At 31.1% G+C, this 21336-nt stretch overlaps 2 protein-coding genes across 5 annotated transcripts in view; both read left to right on the forward strand.

Annotated features, from left to right (window-relative positions):
- Positions 1–2554, forward strand: part of LOC142321400 (coiled-coil domain-containing protein 134-like) — a 36045-nt gene extending 33491 nt beyond the window's left edge. For both annotated transcript variants that reach the window (XM_075359443.1, XM_075359442.1), the window contains exon 5: positions 1978–2554. In XM_075359443.1, the coding sequence (XP_075215558.1) occupies positions 1978–2163 (186 nt within the window). In that variant the 3' untranslated portion in view covers positions 2164–2554. The remainder of the gene's footprint in view (positions 1–1977) is intronic.
- Positions 2555–12352: 9798 nt separating this feature from the next.
- The window catches only part of LOC142321401 (rifampicin phosphotransferase-like), an 82060-nt gene continuing 73076 nt past the window's right edge, over positions 12353–21336 (forward strand). For 2 of the 3 annotated variants that reach the window (XM_075359445.1, XM_075359444.1), the window contains exons 1-6: positions 12354–12492; positions 14930–15063; positions 18031–18166; positions 19420–19522; positions 20699–20740; positions 21255–21332. In XM_075359445.1, the coding sequence (XP_075215560.1) occupies positions 12414–12492; positions 14930–15063; positions 18031–18166; positions 19420–19522; positions 20699–20740; positions 21255–21332 (572 nt within the window). In that variant the 5' untranslated portion in view covers positions 12354–12413. Of the gene's footprint in view, positions 12493–14929; positions 15064–18030; positions 18167–19419; positions 19523–20698; positions 20741–21254; positions 21333–21336 lie in introns of all 3 variants that reach the window. The other variant, XM_075359446.1, reaches the window with a different exon arrangement.

The following is a 21336-nucleotide window of genomic DNA, read 5'->3' on the forward strand; positions in this document are numbered from 1 at the left end:
CCTTTTAAGTTTCTGATCCACTTTGACTTCCAATTTCTACTAATGACAGATTCTGAAATGATTCTGCCTCTGTGTCATCTACTATGACAACCAGACCTTTCCTAGTATCCTTTATGTTCCTAATTTTCAATTTGACTTCTTGCCCTAAGGACAGTCTGAAATTCCTCTCTTATTTCTTTAATTATTTTTGTAGAGTCCTTCTTCCTGTTTAGGAAGTGTGAATGTTGATTTAAAAAATGGATCTGACTGCTCTTCATTGTGAAATCATGCACCAAATACCTATTTTTTTGCATTTATCATGAAAGGCCTTTCATGATAAATGTAATGATTCTCAGAAATTTATATTCGATTGTTTTTCCTGTTATTATATTCTCTCTCTTTTTCTTCCTTGTATGAAGTAAAGGAAGTATTGTGATAGCGAAAAATTTCAGATTTCAATGGAAATATTCATTTTGACTAGTTTTGGTGTGATGTCTGTATGTAAGTACGAATGTATCTCATAACTCAAAAACAGTTAATCGTAGTATGTTGAAACTTTGGATTTAGGACTGTTGTAACATCTAGTTGTGCACCTTCCCTTTTGATTGTAGTCGACTGAACCAAAAGTGTCCAAAAAAAGGCCCAAATCCAAAAACCGTAAGGTAATGCTTCAGAGGATGAATGAGGATGATATGTATGGATGTAAATGAAGTGTAGTCTTGTACAGTCTCACATTGACCATTCCTGAGATCTGTGGTTTATTGAAACCCAACTACCAAAGAACACCTCCATGATCTAGTATTATTATATTCAGAAAGATAAAACCACATTTCATCTGAATAAAATATATCGTGCAAAACATGTATATTACCTTGAATGAGATATATGAATCACCTACAGCACTGAAGTCAACCATTAAAGTCAAGTTCTCCAAGTTGTTATGCTGCTCGAATTCAGAAGAGGTTGAAACTTGTTCAGAAAGGGTTCTGATTTCAAGAAACTACAACTCCATTTGAAAATTCAGTCTATTGAGAAAGTTTTGTGACTGATTTCTCCTGGAGAACATAAAAGCAACTGATGAAATCCATGTAAAATGTCACCATGTAACAAACAGTGTTGGGCAACCACTATGTTTACAATCGGCTTTTCTGTTTTATGAACAAGACACTAAAGGGAAAATAATCAGTTTATTTACTTCAAAAATTAGCTATAAAAATGTTCTGGTATTCAGAATAAGATCTAAGTAATTAAATCATGTTCCTTAATAAATATATGTTGGGCTTCCATGGCTTGTCAAAACAGTTCACTTGTTATACTGCCGTGAAACTATGATGATGAATCTACTTGTTTTGACCTTAACTAGTACAATCTCACAAAATATCTGCCTCAACAGGAACTTTATAACAAACTTACAAATGTACGATTAACATTCATTTTGAGTTACATAACTTTTTGATATGCTGTGTGTGGTCATTTCTGTAGTAGTTGTACATCATTTAACAGATGTTAATTTGTGATGATACTTCATAGTATACTATACTTTTAAGTATAGTATACTTAAAATGTGATAACAGTGGCAAAAAGTCAGCTTACGACAGAGTATTGATGGTCTTTTATAGGGTGGTAGGAGTAGTCCCTACTTCAAATCTAAAATGGTAGCTTCCAACTTGACTCCATCTTAGAGTGAACTCCGCTTAAAGAATTCTCAGCCGCTGTTCCTGCTATTGTGTTTGTAATATACAAATAAGCTACTTGAAAATGGAGTCAAGTCGGAAGCTGTCATTTTGGATTTAAAGTATGGACCTTCTTCCTACCACCTTGCAAAAGGGCATTAATTATCTCCATTGTAAACTGATCGCCTGCCCTAATAAGACACGTAAAATTAAGAATGTGTAACGCCTAACAGAATTTAACAAATAGTTAAGTTATGCTGTAGGCAAATTGTATTATTTACAAATCAGTTAAAACTGTAATTAATGGTTTTTTATTAATTTAAAGGTCAGTCAAGAGATGAATTTTACTGCTAGAAGTGATAATTACATAAATCCTTACAAATATTCCTATAGATCTGAAAAGGAGCAGGAAGAAAATGAAATTAAACCATTAAAACCAAAAAAAAAGAATAAAACTAAAGATAGTCGTAGAGGCCCACGATTGAGTTCTAGAGGAAATGGAGAATTATAACAAATTATAATTATTAATTATATTTTATAGATCTTATTTATTTGCTTAGTAAAATTTTAGATTTTTTTTTTTTTTACATAAGTTATTTTAACTTTATAGTAGAATTATTCAGTCATTTGTAATAAATAATAGTTATGAAAACAGTGTAATGATACAAAAATATTAATGTTTTGTTTAGAATGTTGAGTTGTAGTTTAACTACAAATCCCAGTGAATTAGTAAGGTGTTAACTAAGCACATGTTGATGAAGTTACTTTTTATCCTTAATGTATCATTCATTTGTGATATTGTGAACAGTTTGAGTAATTATAATTATCCTTTAGTGTTAAGGCTAATATATCATTTGTTAAAAACATAGTAACTATAATAAATTATGTTATCATTTTCTGTTTTGTTGTAATTTACGTACCTGAGTTGGTCATGTTTAATTGGAATGGTAATATCAAAGCCAGAAAAATTAATCTTGTGGTTTTAATAAGTTGTATTCAGTCTAATAACATAAAAATGTGTGTGTGTGTGTGTGTGTGTGTGTGTGTGTATATAATGTGTATATATATATATGTATATATATACATATATATAATATTAATCCGATCAAACCAAGTACAGAATTAATAAAATAGGATGACACCTACTTTATTCCATAATCCAAGCAAGAGTGCTTTTGCGAGTACCTCGCATCATCAGTTCCTCTATATAATTTTTCAAATCACTTGTTCCAAATTACACATTCAAATTAAAATTAAAAACCCTATACTATACATGAGATTTAAAATTGTTAAAAGATCTTTTTCCAATATATATATATGTATATATATATATTAATTTAATAACATTAATTCTTTTTTTTAGTGTATTTGTCCATATCTTCCTCTGTACTAATTATATCCAAGACAAAAATAAAATTTAGCTTTCCACCAGTACTACAGAATTTAACATCTTACCTTTTCTTATTGTTTCTCTAATTTTTACATTAAAAAAACTTTTGAGTATTTCCCTCATCGTCAGTTAATCAGACATTTAAAAAAAAATACTCATATTTCTCTTATTGAGGATAAATTAGGTAGCTTAGTATAGAACTTAGAGATGAAGTAGAAAGTGTTAAGTGTAATTTAGACGATTTTAAAATAAACTTTAATAAGTTAGAGGATAGGTTAGTTAAGATCGAACAATTAATTAGTAATAACCTAGGAACCAATGTAAATAAAGCTTTAGAAGTTAGCCATAAAGATATCACACCAGCAGTGGAAGTAGCCCATAGCACCAGGAATTGTTTGTTAACAGTTTAGAGGATCAAGAATTAGGCACATTTGTCTTGTCTGGCATTTCTCCCACCACCACCCCATTTGGTCGCCCTAAAGCATAATACCAAATGTCTGTACCACAAACGGCTACTGTTCCTCAAAACGGTTTACCGACCAATATCCTAATTAGTTCCTAGAGCTTACCTAACTACGTGAGTGGAATAAGCATGGTGTCCTACACCACTCACTTGCGTGTCCCACCACTCACTTGTCATATATTACTAAAATGGGTAGGCGCACCCCGTTTACATACTAAAATATATGACTTGTCAATAAATTAAAATTTATTCTGTCAAGGACAGCAATTTGCTGCCACGCCTACATTGCTGAATGCCAGCAAGTACCAGTCCACTATATTATAGTGCTTGGAGCAATATTTGACTGATGGCCAGCCATTTCTCGAGGGTAGCTTCCTACAGCAAGCAGTAGGAGTCTTATATCCCTTAAACTACTGATGCCGGTTGAACAGAGCAATGGCATCAAGGAACTCCCACATGGTACGACAGTGCAGCTCATGCCACGTTGACTCGCCATTTATGAGTGCCAATTTTCCCCTTGACCTCTAGGTTCCAAGGTGCCCTGAGTTCTAGCCCCCCCAAGAGCTGGGCAGTCAAACATCATGTGTTCGTTCAACTGGACCTCCCTGCAGACATACAGTTCATCAGCTGCCAGGTGGAACCGAAACAAATATTGCTTCAAATTTGCGTAGTTGGAGAGCACTTGGGCTCCCATTGCTCCTAAAAACGAACTAGAGGCATGCCATTCTTGCTTCCGTTGCAAGGCTGTAAAGCCTCCTCTGCAGGGCAACTGTTTGAAATTTAGATCCAGTGCATTGCAATCACCGTTCCTCCGGTACAGGCCTAGCTTGAAACCGCATGCCAAATACCTCAGTCTCTGTACCTCTTCGCAATTTCCACATGGCCGCCCGAACTTTCTCCACTAAATCGATTGGGAGAGCTTTTCCCAAGTAGCCTTGTAGGAGGTTGTTTTAAACAATCTAGGGCATATGATTAAGGCTTTGCACTGTGCACTCCTTAAATTTTGAATAAGTGCTTGATTTCTTTCTAACCTATGTACCCAAATGGACGCAGCATAAGAGGACATACTTTTGAAGACACCATGCTCAAATGACGGCCTGACAGCCTGTAATCCTTTCGAGCAATCCTCCTAAGCTTGTGCATCACAGACAGTGTCCGCCACTACTTGCCTAATGTGGTTGCTAAACAGCAACTTCTCATCAAACAAAACGCCTAAAAATTAGGCACATTGATGGGGCATCCTACAATGGTGAAACCATCTAAATCTGAAGGAAGTACATCGTGGGCTGTCTTTAAGCGGCAGTTTGAGGCAGTATCCAATCATAACAGTTGGACAGCTCTGGAGAAGGTTCCTGTTCTCTGCACTTCAGAGCCAAGCAGCAGAAGTTCTCCAGGTGACCCTGAAGATTATTGCATTAGTATGGTTATTTATAACTGAAATATTCAATTTAGAACTAAATAAAACTTTTAAGAATTAGAATAATATCAGCAGGACATGAATGTAGCAAGTATTTTGATTTTTATTGCTTTCTTTAGTTTTTGTTTTTATCAGTTAACAGAGAATCCATGTGCAAGAAGTTCAGATGTGGGAGATTTCACTACGTGAGTATATGCTGTATTTTTATGACCACAGAGCTGCAGGTAACTTTATAAGACTTCAAATTAGATACCAGTCTATGGCTTTCACTGACTTTGTCTATGAGAAGCAACCTATGCTAAATTACAATTTACTCAGAAAACTTGAATTTTTTTTTTAATTTTATGTAATATAGAATATTTTGTTAGAAACAGAACCATTAGTCAAATTGCAATCAAATTATTCCAGAAAAGTTGGAAATATTAGTTGTACTTTGTGTATTATATTTCTGATGATGAATATCTTAATAACTTCTTTCATAATAAACCTAAAAATTAAAGATGTCTTATTTCATTGTCCAGTAATGTTTCTGTTAATCTACTTAATTACATTCCATATCTGAAATTGTCTTAAAATTAAACTAAGAAAATCTATAGAAAAGTACCCTTTTGACTAATTTTTTTTAAAATTTAAATAACAATAAATTAGCATAACTTAATTGTATCGAATATATATACCTGTTCATCCACAGTGTGATATGAAAACGGTAAAGATTAAAAATAAATTAAAAATATTGTTTCTTTGACTTTAGATATTGTTATAAGAAATCTAATCATGTAAGGACACAAAATAAGTACGTACCATTTAACACAGTTTGAAATCTTTTACAGTATTACACCGTCCAATCCACACAAATTTTTACATCAGTACACACTGCACCGTCCTTATTCTTATAATTATAATTGATTGTAAGTTTATTAGGATAATATTAAGTTTACCTTATACGCACTTGTTTGAATACATACACTTACCATATTTATAACATCTTCTATTGCATTTAACGAATGTCACAAATTTGACCTGATTCACTTTTTAATATGACATTCGGCCCGGAGGACCAACATGCTTGTTCTGATCATTGTGAGAACATATTTGTTTTTAAGTAAGTGAAATAACACCATCGATTGAAACACAAAACAACATTTATTTATTGAACAAAAAAAGTGTACACTGATTATACACAGTGACACTTGACAGGCTGATCTGTCACACTGAAACACTTGACAGGCTGGTTCACACTTTAACTAGTGCTGGGTCCCCGCCAGCACTCCACCACTCACACATACATGCACAAGTGCGCACGCACGCGCTCACGGCAATGCAAAACAACACGAACGACATGTATGCACTAACACAACCGTAAACCAAGGTGGAAACTATCGTGCTGACGGTTGAATGGCTCTACGTAGTGAGTCTCAAACGATGTCTCTGGGCATCGGGGCGAACCCAGAGACATCGAGTATTTTGCTCTAGCTCCAGTACGCGCGTGCTCTGCTGGAGTGATCCATTACATCTCCGGTACTCGTGGAACCAAAATTTCAGTTCCAACTATAAATTCTATGATGGTTGGTGGTTCCTCTGAAACAACCACCAATTTTAGTCCAGTGAAAAGGTCTCGGTCAGCTTTGTCTGACGAGGATAATGTTACTGCAGAAGAGAATATAATAAATGCTAATATAAAATATAAGAATGTTCGTTTTGTTGTTCTTCGGAATAATCAGGAGGGTGGCTTCCTTCAAAAGGTCTCACCTTTCCTGATTAACAAATGTGTCACCGGTTCTATTGGTTCTTCGAAGAACATCAGAAAACTGCGAAACAACGATTCTTATAGAAACATTTAATGATGAGCAGAGTCACTCCCTGTTACGTCTCAGCAATATGGGCGGCATAAACATTAGTGCGACATGCCACAAGACCCTAAATACCAGCCGGGGAGTAATTTTTTGCTGCGACCTTCTGGAAATAGATATAAACGAAATTGCTGATGAACTTCGTAACCAGAAAGTTGTGGAAATGTAAAGAATACAAAACGGAGTGGAAGAAGCTACACCTTCCCTTATATTAACTTTTAATCTTCCGGTACTATCAGAGAAAGTTAAAGTGGATTACTTATCCGTTCGGGTGCGACCTTTCATCCCCAACCCACGACGATGATTTCAATGCCAAGGGTATGGCCATACCACAACTTCTTGTTCGAAATCTGCAATTTGCGCTCGATGTGCAAAAGAAGTCACGACAACACCAACTGCCAGGTAGAAGAAAAATGTGCTAACTGTGGTGGAACACGTTCAGCTCGATCTCGAGATTGCCCAACTTTTATGGAAGAGAAGGTAATCCTAAAAATCTGTACTGAGCAAAAGCTTTCTATCCCAGCCACCCAAAGAGAATATAAAAAGACGGTTAACTCTCAAAACCTCGTTAAACCGGTTGTCTTCTTTGCTACTGCGACATCAATTAAAGCTCCTGTAAATGCAAGTAATCAACAGTGCGGATCCTGCAGTGAACTGTAAAAGAGGTTCCTTAAATGATCGAACTTTCCGTGTTCGTGTTGGTGATTCTCAATCGGGTAACGTCACTTTGGAGAATGGAGTCCCTCGAGGAAGTGTATTAAGTGCCACCTTGTTCGCTATAGCCATCAACGTATTATTCATTGTGTGCACCCACCTGTTTCATTTTTGTTGTTTGCTGATGATTTTGACGTATATATTACGTCCCGTTCAACAGCCACAGTAGAGAGACTACTACAGAATACAATATCTCGCCTTGAAGCTTGGTCGAAGGTGACCGGCTTCACATTTTCACCTGAGAAAACAAAACGTGTAGTCTTTTCTCGCTTGCGGGACCCATCTACTCCGAAAGTTTTTCTCAACGGAGAGCAAATTGCTATCACCCTGATATCAAATTGTTAGGTTTGAGTTTTGGTAACTGTCGTACGTGGGTCAAACACATCAAAGAACTAAAAATAAAATGTTCCAAACTGCTACATATGCTACGAGTTTTTAGCAACACTAATTGGGGAGCCGATAAGTCATGTATGTTGCGATTTTATTATTCGTTAGTTCGTTCCCGTTTAGATTACTGTTGTATCGCCTATTCTTCAGCGCATAATACCGCTCTGAAAATGTTAGATGTTGTGCATTACGCTTCTCTCCGTCTAGCTACAGGGGCTTTTAGATCAAGCCCTGTTACTAGCAAACTTTTGGAGTGCGGTGAACCATCACTTTGGGATAGACATGACCAACTTTCAACATCTTACTTTGCCCGTCTTGAAGGGCAACCGAATCACCCAATCGGCAATCGCGGAATTGAACCATCGGAACACAGAAGTGAGTACCTGCTGGATCCCTAGCCATGTAGGAATTGTGGGCAATGAACCCGCAGATTCTGCTGCTAGGGACGCATGTAGTCAACCTTCTTTCACCAATCGTGTTACTACATGTGATTTTAACAATTGTGTAAAACACGCGCTTCGAACTAAGTGGCAAAGTGACTGGACTGCCACAGTGGATAATAAACTCCGATACATTAAAAACACTGTGTTCACATGGGACTCGTCTTTTAGAAAACTCCGTCGAGAGGAAGCAGTTCTTTGTCGATTGCGGTTAGGCCATACTAGAGTCACACACGGATTTCTAATGTCAAAAGTAAATGCACCAACATACGAACGATGCAACTGCCGCTTGAATGTGCACCACATTCTTGTGGATTGCATTTGTTATGCGGCATTGCACCGTAAATTTAAATTGCTCAGGAACATTCTTCAAATCCTGGGCAATAATAAGGAAGTTTTAGACCGGGTCTTTTTATATCTTAGATGTATTAATATTTTACACACGTTTTAATAGTTTTATAGTCCTTTTTTTACTGTTATGTGTTTGATTTTTAATTACATTTTCTTCTGTTATCCGAGAAGGAGCCTTTTACACTCCTCTCGGAGTTCGTTAAATTTATTTCAATTTTATTTTGTTTATATATATTTAGTCTTTCCGTTATCCAAGTTGGGCCCTTTACATTTCTCTTGGACTTTGTTAAATTCTTTTTAGTTTTAGTTTTATTTTACGTTTTTAATTTTAGTCTTACTTCTAATTTTATTTTTATGACTGTGATACTAGTCTCTTTTAAAAAAAAGAAAGTTTAGCTCTGATATTAGTTGTAAGTTTTTGTTTTAATTTTTTAGTCTCAATGTTGTAGTTTTTTAGCTATTTATTTATTTATTTTTTCTCAATAAAATTTTATATCCGGCCGATGATAACGCCTGGCGTTTTTCGCCCCCCTCCCCAAAAAAAAATAAGGAAATGAATGTATAAATTATAAAAACTAATTTTAAGTTCAGAATTAAATAAACATCAGTATGGTACATTACAGAAAAGTGAATGTGTAATTGTGTTTCATGAATTTTTGGTACATAATGAATATTTAAAAAAGAAAAAATTAATAAATAACTGATAATAGATGTTTATTTCTAACATCCTAAAATAAGTATTCATTCATCTACATAAATGTTTGGAAATAATGAATTGATTATATTGTACTTAAAATCATATTACTGTTGGTAATAAGTAATGCTATTTATACTTTTAAAAAAATAGAATTTTTTAAAAAATTGTGTAGAATTCTGTTATTTTTATAAAAATTTTTAATTAATGAGTCACGTAAGAGGAAATTTTGAAACTGCAATTTACAGATGGCTGTCAGAATTTGTTAGATTATTTTTAAAAGAGAATCTTATATTGACTCATTTTGTTAAAATGGAATGAAAGAAGCTGCCCAAGTGACAAAAGTATAATTCCTATTTTAAACATTATTTCTTTTCAAAATAATAATCATAAAATACATTTTCAGTACATTTATTTTACGCGATTTTCATGTAAATATAATAATTCTAAGACTACTAATGAAATTAAATCATTGTTATTTACAGTTTAGTGGAGAGAGCTTTCTTCAGATCATATGGTAATTTGTTTAAATAGCTTCTGAATATCAGAAGAGCACGTTAGAGCAGGCTAGAATGAGTTAGCTATGAGAGGAATTATTTTCTCTTAAGTTGACATCAGGGTCTCTGAAAGATTGTGTGATTTGTTATTGGATATTACAAATTCAAACCTATTCTTAGCACTTAAAAAAGCATATTTCAGTTTTTACTTTTTTAGATTATATAAGATAGTCCTTACAGTTATAGTCTACATTTTATTTATAGCTAAGAGTGATGATAATTACACAAGTGAACACACATATATAGGTGTATATAATAATTATTTTAAAGCAATAGTATATTTTGTTATCTGTATTACACTTCTTTAAGTATTAAATACTTTATCTTGATTTATGTGAAAAAATGAAGTTAAAGTTTTGAAAAAGTAACTTTTTTTAATTTTTTGAATATATTGTGTATATAAATATACTTTTGAAAGATTCATTAGAAGCTGTTATGACAGCTCCTCTGTTAGTGGCGCAGTTGGTAGAATTGTTGTTGATGGTATATATTTTGAAGTAATTAGGAAATTCCTTTCGTACATTGTTGAATGTATTATTTTCATCTATGTTGTGTCAGTTCATTTAATTATTGTTTTTGTCAAATTTAGCATGATGATAAATTTAAAATTTTATAGTTTAAGCAAATTTTTTATTCTTTCTTGAAAAATTAAATATAGCAATTGATAATTTTAAATTCTAGTATATAAATTACTAATTTCTATAAAGTGATTCACGGAGATTTATTCTGTTATGATAATTCAGCTGATGACTTCATTTCTTTCCAAATAAATATATCTTTCTTTTTTATATCTACATATACTACTCGTGTAATGAAAACTTTTATTTGAGTTAGTTTATACTAACATTCTAAGACACTGGCCTAGTTTATGAAATAGATAAAAAAAAAAAAATGCATAAACTTTAAAGTCCATTTGTAACTTTCTCTGTTATGAAAATCTTGTTATAGGAACAAAAACTCTCCATCTCTTTGATGTCATTATAATGACATTTCACTATATAATTTGGCTGGCAGATGTTGAATTTATATTTATTATGGAATGCTTTTTTTATAAGTTCACTATTTCTTTATTTGAAGCTGCATACTGTTTATTCAGTTCAGAAAACTGTGTAATCTGAGCAGTTAGATTTATGTTATAGTGGCATTATGTTTGGTGCTTTTGTTTGTTTTTTCTGTTGGCTAAATTGTTATGCATTTTTTATTTTAATCTACTCTTTTTTTATGTTTTATAATTTATCTTATATCAATGTATTTATTTAATTTTTGTTTAATTAGGATCTTAAGTGAATTTTATTTTTTATCTATATGAACCTGGTAATGTGATTAAATTCAAATGATCATGGTTCTAAAAGCTGCAAGTCTGTGAGTGGTTAGATGGCCTGAGATGTTATAAATAAATCTCTTGTTATTGCTGGTTTTCTGTATGTTATAAATTTGTGCCTTTTTTGATTATTTGTTTATGTTGATTGCATATTTATTATCAAAGTTTTATATATTTTCTATCATTTTTTCCACAAGAAATGAAGAAGAATTTTTTCTGCATTTATGTAGTATGTTTTGTATTAGTGTAGTTATGTAGCATCCTAAAATACCCAGTGATATTGTGTTAGGTATTTAAATTATGTTAAGATTTTCACTGTAGTCATCAGCCACAGGGATATGTATCAATAATCCACAATTTGTAAAAATATTGCAGATTTGTGTTGTGTGGAATGTTTTAATTTATTATGTATAAGTTTACAAATTGTACTGAATTTTCTTTGTATTTTGAAGACATGATTGTGTAATTTGTATAAGGATGAGAGGCCTAGCTAACTTTTCTATCTTTCTTTTTCCTGTTTAGCCTCCGGTAACTACCGTTTAGATAATTCTTCAGAGGATGAATGAGGATGATATGTATGAGTGTAAATGAAGTGTAGTCTTGTACATTCTCAGTTTGACCATTCCTGAGATGTGTGGTTAATTGAAACCCAACCACCAAAGAACACCGGTACCCACGATCTAGTATTCAAATCCATGTAAAAATAACTGGCTTTACTAGGACTTGAACGCTGTAACTCTCGATTTCTAAATCAGCTGATTTGGGAAGACGCGTTAACCACTAGACCAACCCGGTGGGTTTGAGGTCTAGCTAACTGAATGATTTTTTTGTGAAATCATATAGAATTTAATTTTAAAATTTGTTTTTTTTTTCATTGTATCAAAGTTTAGTAATACTTATTTTGATAAGTGTTAACTCTTCAAAACAACTTTTTTCTATCAACTTGATATTTAATGTATTCTTTATTGTGTCAACTTACTACAGTTTTTATGAATGTTGTAAGTATTTTATCTTAAGTGTAATGGGTATCATGTATGTTATATTTATAACAAGATAAAATATAGCCGATAAACATTATCAGTAATATTTCAAAACTAGCTTATATTAATTTATAATACTATTTTGATATTGACATTTATACTTCAATTTAATAATATAATCTTGTTATTTGTGCAATATGTTTTACATTATTTTTTTGTTTTTTATTTTTTTGTTACTTTTTTGGATATTTAACAAGAGACGACTGAATATTTTTGGTAAATATATGTAATTGATTTAATAATTATTGTAATTCAGTAAGACAACTTATTGTAATTCAGATTTTCAGTATATATGTAAGAAACATGGAGTTACTTCCTAGATAAGTAAAAATTGTTACTCCTTATCAAATGAATTATATATTTTCACTGCTAAAGTATTTCTTGATAAGATATATATTTCATATTTAAAATATATAACACTGCATATCTTTCTATTAAATAGCATTCAAAAAAAATTTCTTAACCTTCCTGTATATTTGGCTGAATTTTAAAGCAAGAGTTCTCACTTAGGCTAACAGTGCAATCAGTCGACAATATTTCCTTCTTTCTTTAGTTACAGTTTTATATTACTTTCAATTGATGAGAATTATCTTGATTGTTGTGCTGATTTTAATGTTTTCATAAATATATTATTCCAAAAATAACATTATTAATAATTTATAAAATACACCACATATTGTATGTATATTTACACATCATGTTAGAAGTATATCATCAAAGTACATGTTGATTATCTTATTTGTGTATAGTTTTTCCAATCTTCCAAGAACTTCTCACTCTCATATTTAGAGAATTCTAACAGAATTTTTACAATTTGATGCCATTTCACTAGACACTATTAACGCATTATAAACTGGATGGTTACATTTAAAAATCATTCCTAATATGATTTAATCATTAACATTGTAGATGAAAAAAAAACTAGTGTAAACTGTATCAGTATATCATTTATAAGGGTTGTTGGGAAAATTCTAGGTCTGTCACAGAGATGGTGCAAGTATTATGACCAAGTGATAATAATATTTGTTTAGTATGATCCTTTAGATGGTGTTCTGCAAAGTTACATACATTAGTTGCTTGTTTGTGGTGATCAAGTAAGGCAAACAAGTTTATACATTTTCTGTAAAAAAAAAAAAAAAAAAGTTAAAAATTTAGGTTTGAGTTGTTATAAAGTATTTTGTTTTAAAAGTCTTAACCTCGATGAGCAAAAACAGTTAGACAATTTTTAACAGTTTAAACAATTTTTCCCCTTTGTTTTCAATGGTAAAAAGTGGGCTACTGAATTTAAACGTCTGTTTAATAGATTTGTTCTGAATGATGAACTACTGAGATGTCCAAAAGCTACTGTAACTGATGAAATCATCATAAAAACCTGCAACACTGTGTTAAATGATTACCAACTGAAATATATGAGCTTGCTGATAACACAAACATCTCGGTAGATCATATCCAGTATATTTTATATCATGTTTTGGGTACAAGACAGCTTTTCACTCAGTGGAGCACCTTGTTTATTAATAGTTAACCATAAACATGTTTGACTTTAGACTTATTTAAGTCTATATTCTTTCCCATGTGCCAGATTTGGCCCCTAGCAATTACATTTTCTTCCCAAATATGAAGAAATATCTTGCTGGATGAAGATTAACTTCAAATGATGAGGACGAAGCTGAGACAACTGCTTATTTTGCAGAGTTGGACAAATTCTATTATTCTGAATATATTAAAAAGTTGGAAAGTTGTTGACTAAATGTGTCAAATTGCAAGGTGATTATATTAAAAAAAAAGCTGAAAAATCTTGTGTTTTCTTTGTCAGGCTAAGAACTTTCCAAATGGTCCTTTTAAATAATGTTTTCATTTAAAGTGCCATTTTTAAGAATAACAGAATTCCTTGCCAAGCTTATTAAGAAAAATGGAAATTAAGTGATTTCTTATTCCTTTTTTTATTGAATTGAATATATATTTGCATGTCAGCCATATCAAGTCCACTGCAATGCAAGTCATTTCCAGTACAACTGCCAGACAGTGACATTATCAATCTGTTCATTATTGAACAGGTTATCTAATGAACATCATTACTTTCAGATAAAGGAGTTCTGACTAGTGCTGCTCATACTTTTTGTTCTATCTAATGCAGTGATTTGTAAACTTTTTAATTCCAAGATTACTTTGTGGAGGCTTTCATTTTTAAAGCAGTTGATTGAATAACTTATTAGTACAAAGAGTAGTATTTTTTGGTATTTTTATGTTTTAAACAAGAATGACTTTTAGAAGGGCTCAAGAAAACCACTTTAAGTGTAGTTTTTTATCTTTAAAGTTATGAACATAATTAATCAATTTCTAATGTTTGCCTTTTACTTTTTCAGAATAATATACTACATGAAATGAGTATAAAAAAATCTCTGACTCAATTGCCAAACCAAAATTAATTAATAAAATATTAATAAAATTAATTAACCCTCCCTATACTTTAATATTGTAATTGATAAACACAAACTCAAATGAATAAAATAATCTCTACAGCTTACCCTCTTATTACATTCTTTCATTATTACCCTTTTTTGATTCACTGCATTATCTTACACCTTGTTCTGAAAGTTGAATACCACTTTTTGAGAAATGCTGAACTAATGGAAATACTTGTATTTTTAAGGTTTCAAAACACTTTTACATTATGTGAATAATTTACTCTATCCATCTTCTTTGAAGCCATTTTCAAGGGATTTATTTTTACCTAGTGCTAAAGATGAACATCTTGAGGAAGGGAAACACATTCCACCAAATCAGGTTTGATTTTTTTCTTTTTATAACTATAAAACAAATAATTAAATATATAAACTGTGAGAGTTCTGTTTCTATATCACAAAAATTATTTGTAGTAAAATCTTTATCTTCTGTATTAAAGCTGATTAAAAAAAAAAACAGCATTAGGATTTTAAAAAAAACCTAAGCATTAGTTGTAATGACGACAGCATTAAGAGTAAAATATCTGGGAAATTTTTTTGTCTGTTAAATAGACTTATGTGTATTTAAAAATTATTTGTAACTTGTTGGAAATATTGTATTGTTAGTAAATTAAATATCTGTGAGTATTTACTCTTATAAAATGATTTTGATTTTTGTTTAATTATTGTGTTTAAAAGAAAATTACAATTTTCTGCACACCCACCCTGAACAATAGATATGATAACTTTTTATAAGGATATTTCTTTACACATCACATCATGTTACTTTTTTTTAGAAGACAGACCAGCTTTTACAAGGAATTTATGAATTCAAAAAGTATAACATGACAAGTCATCATTAGAAAATTGTGTGTGTATACACGAGGGTTATTCAACAATTAAACAAACATTGTTAGTGAAGGAAACGCTTAATGCAGGCAATTGAAACTTTTGTAAGTGTTAGTTGGTAACCTTGCAAAGTGTGTCAGTCAGCTGTTCGATTAATATTTACATAACCTTTAAAGTCTTAGTTATGATGATGTGACCACTCAAAGAAAGTACTTTTGAAGAACAACATTCTGTGATCTGATTTTTACTTTTGGAAAGTGTACAACCATCAGAAATATTCTCTCGGATGAACAAACAATATGGTAGTAACTTGCATGAACCTTGCAAGTTTTTACACGTGGGTGGAAAAGTTTAAAATTGGCCACAAAAGTGTGACCAACAAGCATCACTCCGGGTGTTTAGTAACAGTGTCAACCTCGGCATTAGATTCTTGTATTGATTCACTTATCCAAGAAGACCGATGACTTACAGATGACAAATTGCTGAAAAATATTGAGTAAGTGATGACACAACTCATTCCATCATTCATAACAAAATGAACTACTGTAAGACTCGTGCAAGGTGGGTTTCCCAGAGAGCATACCATTCATCACAAAGCCGAGAGGTTCCGCATTTGGACCGAACTCAAAAATTGTTTTAATAATGAAAGTGACACATTTTTGGACAGGATTTTAACTTGTGATGAAACTTGGATATATCACTTTGAGCCGGAATCCAAGCGTCAAAGCATGTAGTGGAAACACCCTGAATCACCTGTCTGTAAGAAATTCAAAATGCAACCAACCGGTAGGTCATTGGTTTATCTGGCATTTCTCCCACCACCACCCTATTCGCCCTGAAGCATAAGACCAAATGTCCGTACCACAAATGGCTATTGTTCCTCAAAACGTTTTAGCGACCAATATCCTAATTAACTCCTAGAGCTTACTTAACTACGTGAGTGGAATAAGCATGGTGCCCTACACCACTTGCTTGCGTGAACCACCACTCACTTGTCATATATTACTAAAATGGGTAGGCGCACCCCATCTACATACTAAAATACATGACTTGTCAATAAATTAAAATCTATTCTGTCAAGGACAGCAATTTGCTGTCACACCAAAGTCGCTGAATGCCAGCAAGTACCAGTCCACCATATTATAGCGCTTGGAGCTATATTTGACCGATGACCAGCCATTTCTCGAGGGTAGCTTCCTACGGCTAGCGGTAGGAGTCTTATATCCCTTAAACTACTGATAAACAAAGCAATGGCATCAAGGAACTCCCACACAGTCTTCAGATTTTGATCTGTTTGATCCAATGAAAAAGGCATTGCTTGGCATCAGGTTCAATGACAATAAAGACGTAAAGAAAAAAGTACAAAACCGGCTTCAAGATCAAGGTAAAGAATTCTTTGCTGAGGGGATACAAAGACTCGTAAAAAGATGGGATAAGTGCAGAGAAGTTGGTGGAGATTACATGGAAAAGTAGACAAAAAAATTATGTTTATTTAATAAACAATTTTTGTTGTTCAGCTATTTCCCTGTTTAATTATTGAATGACCCTTACATGTGTAAGTAACATGTAAAACATAGAAGAAGTGCCAATTTTATTTTCTGTGAAAAGATCATAGGAATGAAACAATCCATTTTGGGGCGAAACTGGAAAACTAGCCTTAACTGTTTATGATAGGTCTACCTGCCTAATTACATATTAGTGTGGTTATCCTATATAAATTACAAATATTAGCTGTTCTTTCTAATATTTAAAAAAAATGTGTATGTGTGTGTATGTTGTGTGTGTATATATATATATATTTTAATGTATGAGTTGAAAAGGGGTTGTGCCATAAGCTGATGCTTGTCTTGCCTTTGTAGAGGGGGGGGGGGATAAAATTTGGATAAACAGTTTTGATGTCATGATGGAGTGTTTCAGTTGAAGCTTACAACTTCCTTCACTGTAATGTAGATGAGAAGTGAGAACTCAAAAAAAAAAAGGTTGAAAAAACATGTGATGTCTTGGTAAAAAATATTTCAAGAAAGTTTAGAGTTATGGTGGGATTCATTTCTCTAAAGTTGACTCATTAAAATGTCAAGAAAAATTGATGTTTTATTTTCCTTTAATTTACATACATATTGATGTATAGGCAAAATTAAAGAAACTTCAGACAAACAGAGATCAGTAAATTTTCTTTAAAACACAGCAGTTTACTACAAAAAATAACTTACATTTAACATGATGCAGTGTGCTGTTTGTAAGACATACATTATATAGTTTTTAGAGGAACTGTATGACAACGATAACATTAGGTTGACTGTTTAGTCAGATTTAGATCTACTAAAATATTATTTGTCCAACAGTATTTATAAGATGTACAGTTTATATTATTATACTGACAAAATGAAAGAGTGATGTTAATTATAAAAAAGGTTTTTTTATGCTTGCTGAAAATGTTATTTTCCATTTGGGTTTTTTGCAGTTTGATAGTATGGTATTTACTGGTACTGATCTTCATGGAAACAGACTCGTGACAAAAATAACACAATTACAAAAAAGTATATCAGAAGCGAACATTTTCCTTCATCTTGCCAACGGATCAACTTATTCAAAAACATGTAAAAAATCCTTTAAATCTAAATTGTAACTATATTTAGAATAATTTTTATATTAGTTTATAAATATTGATTTTTCATGTTGAAAGTTTTTTTCTAATCAGTATGTGCCTATTATTATCTTAATGGAATGTTTTAAGAATTTATGAATTCTCCAAAAATAATTATACACAGGGGGACTAAAAATATTTAATTGGTTCTTATCTATTAAAATTTTTACTATTCAATTTATAAAATATGAAAACAAAATAAAACTAATGAAGATAAGATATTAAATTATATATGTGCAAAAAAATTTTTCCATTTAATCAGGAAAAAATGTAAAAATAGTTCATTTACGAATGATTCATCTTTTATTTTTAATTTAAATATATTTTTAATTTTGGAGCTTAAAAATAAAACATGAATTGAAAAATTTGACATGAAAGTTTCTGATCGAAGAAGGATTTTCAAAATATGACATTGGTGATAATTTCACATTTTATACCTATTGCGTATTGTCAGTTTTAATTTCCCAGCCATAACTATATTGCTGCTGCATATGCATAGCTCTAAAGAGAAAGTATAGTGATCAGCCAAAAATGTTCATACCAGAGCTTGCAAATGGTGATGTTCCACAACTCCCATAGTCAAAAAAACAAAAATAAGCTATGGAAGTTTTTTGAACATGTATGTACATGTTTCATTCAATAATTAAATACATAAATAGCTGTGGAGGTAAAACAGCTAGCAACATGGGTTATAATACTTTCAGAATAGTAATTTGGTAACCCTTTTATGATCAGTTGTTTTTGATCAGTTGTTTAGTAAAATTGTTTTGTTTATAACCTCAATACGTCATTTTATAATGGTGAGTCCTCTTGAAGTTTACAAATTTGTTGAACAGCCCACAGTGATTTTTTTGCTTTTATAAAGTAAAAAAACCAATTAACATTTATATGGAGAAAATTTATAATTTATTTAAAAGTTCATGTTAAGATATGGACCCAATCTTGAACTTAAAAAAGTGATATCACTAAGATAAAGAGTTTAAGGAAAATAATCAATCAGATTTCATTCATAAGTCATTTTTTTTTCTTTTCTTATTGATAAATTCATTTTCTTATTTGAATAAGTATCTTTCTCCAAAATCTGTCAGTAATTGATTACTTTTGACTTTACCTTTCCTGAATTCAAGCGATTTATCTAAATGATTTTATTTCATTTTGTAATTAATCTCCTGTTATGTCTTTTATATCACATTTAAAAAATTTCAGGTGAAACATCTAAAACAACTGAAAGTTGGAGTGCTGGTTGTCTGCTGTTTGAAATAATTGAACCCATGAAGAACTGGAGGATATCATTTAATGGATCACTAAGGTTAATGAAGTTAATTTATTTACTCATATAGCTGCTTATTAAATTCTTCTGTTTATTACTAAAAATTACATTTTAAATTTAAAACTAAAGATGAATAGTAGCAATTATGTAGTAAAATGCACTTTTTTGTTGAATTAAAAATAACTGTCATATATTACTAAATCTGTACTTATTAAAACTGGTTTTCATAGATTAATAGTTTCATTTAGTTATATTTTACTATCAAATTATTTATTAATTGATTGAGTGAAGTTTATAACAACAATGCAGAAAATTTGCCAACCATAATGTAAATAAATGTATCATTACCATTCAGTAAAGTTTTTTGGAAAAATTAGGAAGAAATTGTTACACCCATTTCCATTTATTAAAACTTATTTTACGTGGAACAGGTAATTAAAAAATTTTCAATTTTTGTATGTCAGTAAGGCATTCAGTTTTATTTCACATTTTTTTGCTGATGAATAACTTAGTACTTATGGTATCAGATGAACTGGTTACATTTTGTTAAAGAGCTGAACTGTTGGTTTACAGTTGAGCTAAGAAGCAAACAAGTTTACAAGATAGCTTATAGCTTGCACCATCTGACAAAATATATGCCTACTTGCATACATTTTGTACTTGAGTTTTTGGCAAAGATTCATTTTATTTTGAAACAGGGAGTTTTGAATTCAAGCAAATGTTAGGAAAGTTTCTTTTTTTATTCATGAAGTTACACCTCAGGGTAATGTGATCTGTATATTATTAAGTACCAACCAGAATAATATATTTATTTATTGTAATAGATGTTCTGTTAAATGTGAGAGGGCAGTATTAATTTCATCATTACAAATGCCACAAAAAATGTAAAATTGCAAAAATATTGTAATTTAATAAAATAAATGGATATAAACAAATTCATTTTTTCAGCTTACTAAACCTTACTAGTAAAATCAGCTAACTAAGAAAATCTGCTGAGTTAATTGTTAACGCTTATCACTTGATCTGTAACCAAAATATATTTTGTTTGCGTATTTTGGTTATGTAAACCAAATACATATGTCATGAACTAGTTTATCATAATCTTGTGTTTGTGAATTAGCTTATTATTATTTTTTTTTAAATAAACAAATTTGATGAAGTGTTTAATTGACTTGTGTAAATTATTATTATTTTTGTTTTGGTTTAAATTTTCAGATCTGTTGGAAACTCAGAACATCATGTCAGATTTAATTTGATGTAAGTTATAAAAATTTAATATCAACAATTACAGTATTATCATTAAAACTGATGATTATCATTAAAAATCTTGTCATGTTGGCTGAGAATGATTTTTATTATTTGTTTTAAATTCCATGTTATTTAAAGCTATAGACTTTTTTAAACAACAAGCTGAATGATTAGATTTTTTTGATTGGCTGTTTAAAAATATCTACAGGTTTAAATAATTTTCTTTTCCGCCCATCATCAATAGAATCATTCAAATTTTATGTTAATTTTAAACACGATGAAGTTCTTTCTACACAAATCATAGATATTTAATACAGTTATTTTAAAAATATGTAAATTTATTAACATTTTTTAGTAATTTCTTGTCAGTATTACATTTTTATTGTTTTTAGAATTTATTTTGTATGAATTAATGCATAACATTCAAACAGATTTTTTTTTAGTAGATTATGTTTAAAAAAATTACTGTAGCTGATAAGTCTCAAACATTTATTCTAAAAGAATATTTTATGTATTATTTCAGTTGGAAGTCTTTTTGTCAACCTTATATGTATGAACATAAAACTTTTAAGACTACTCAAGATAATTCAAGATTAAAAATGTAA

The sequence above is a fragment of the Lycorma delicatula genome, chromosome 3, assembly GCF_047948215.1.
Source record: "Lycorma delicatula isolate Av1 chromosome 3, ASM4794821v1, whole genome shotgun sequence".
Lineage (NCBI taxonomy): Eukaryota > Metazoa > Arthropoda > Insecta > Hemiptera > Fulgoridae > Lycorma > Lycorma delicatula.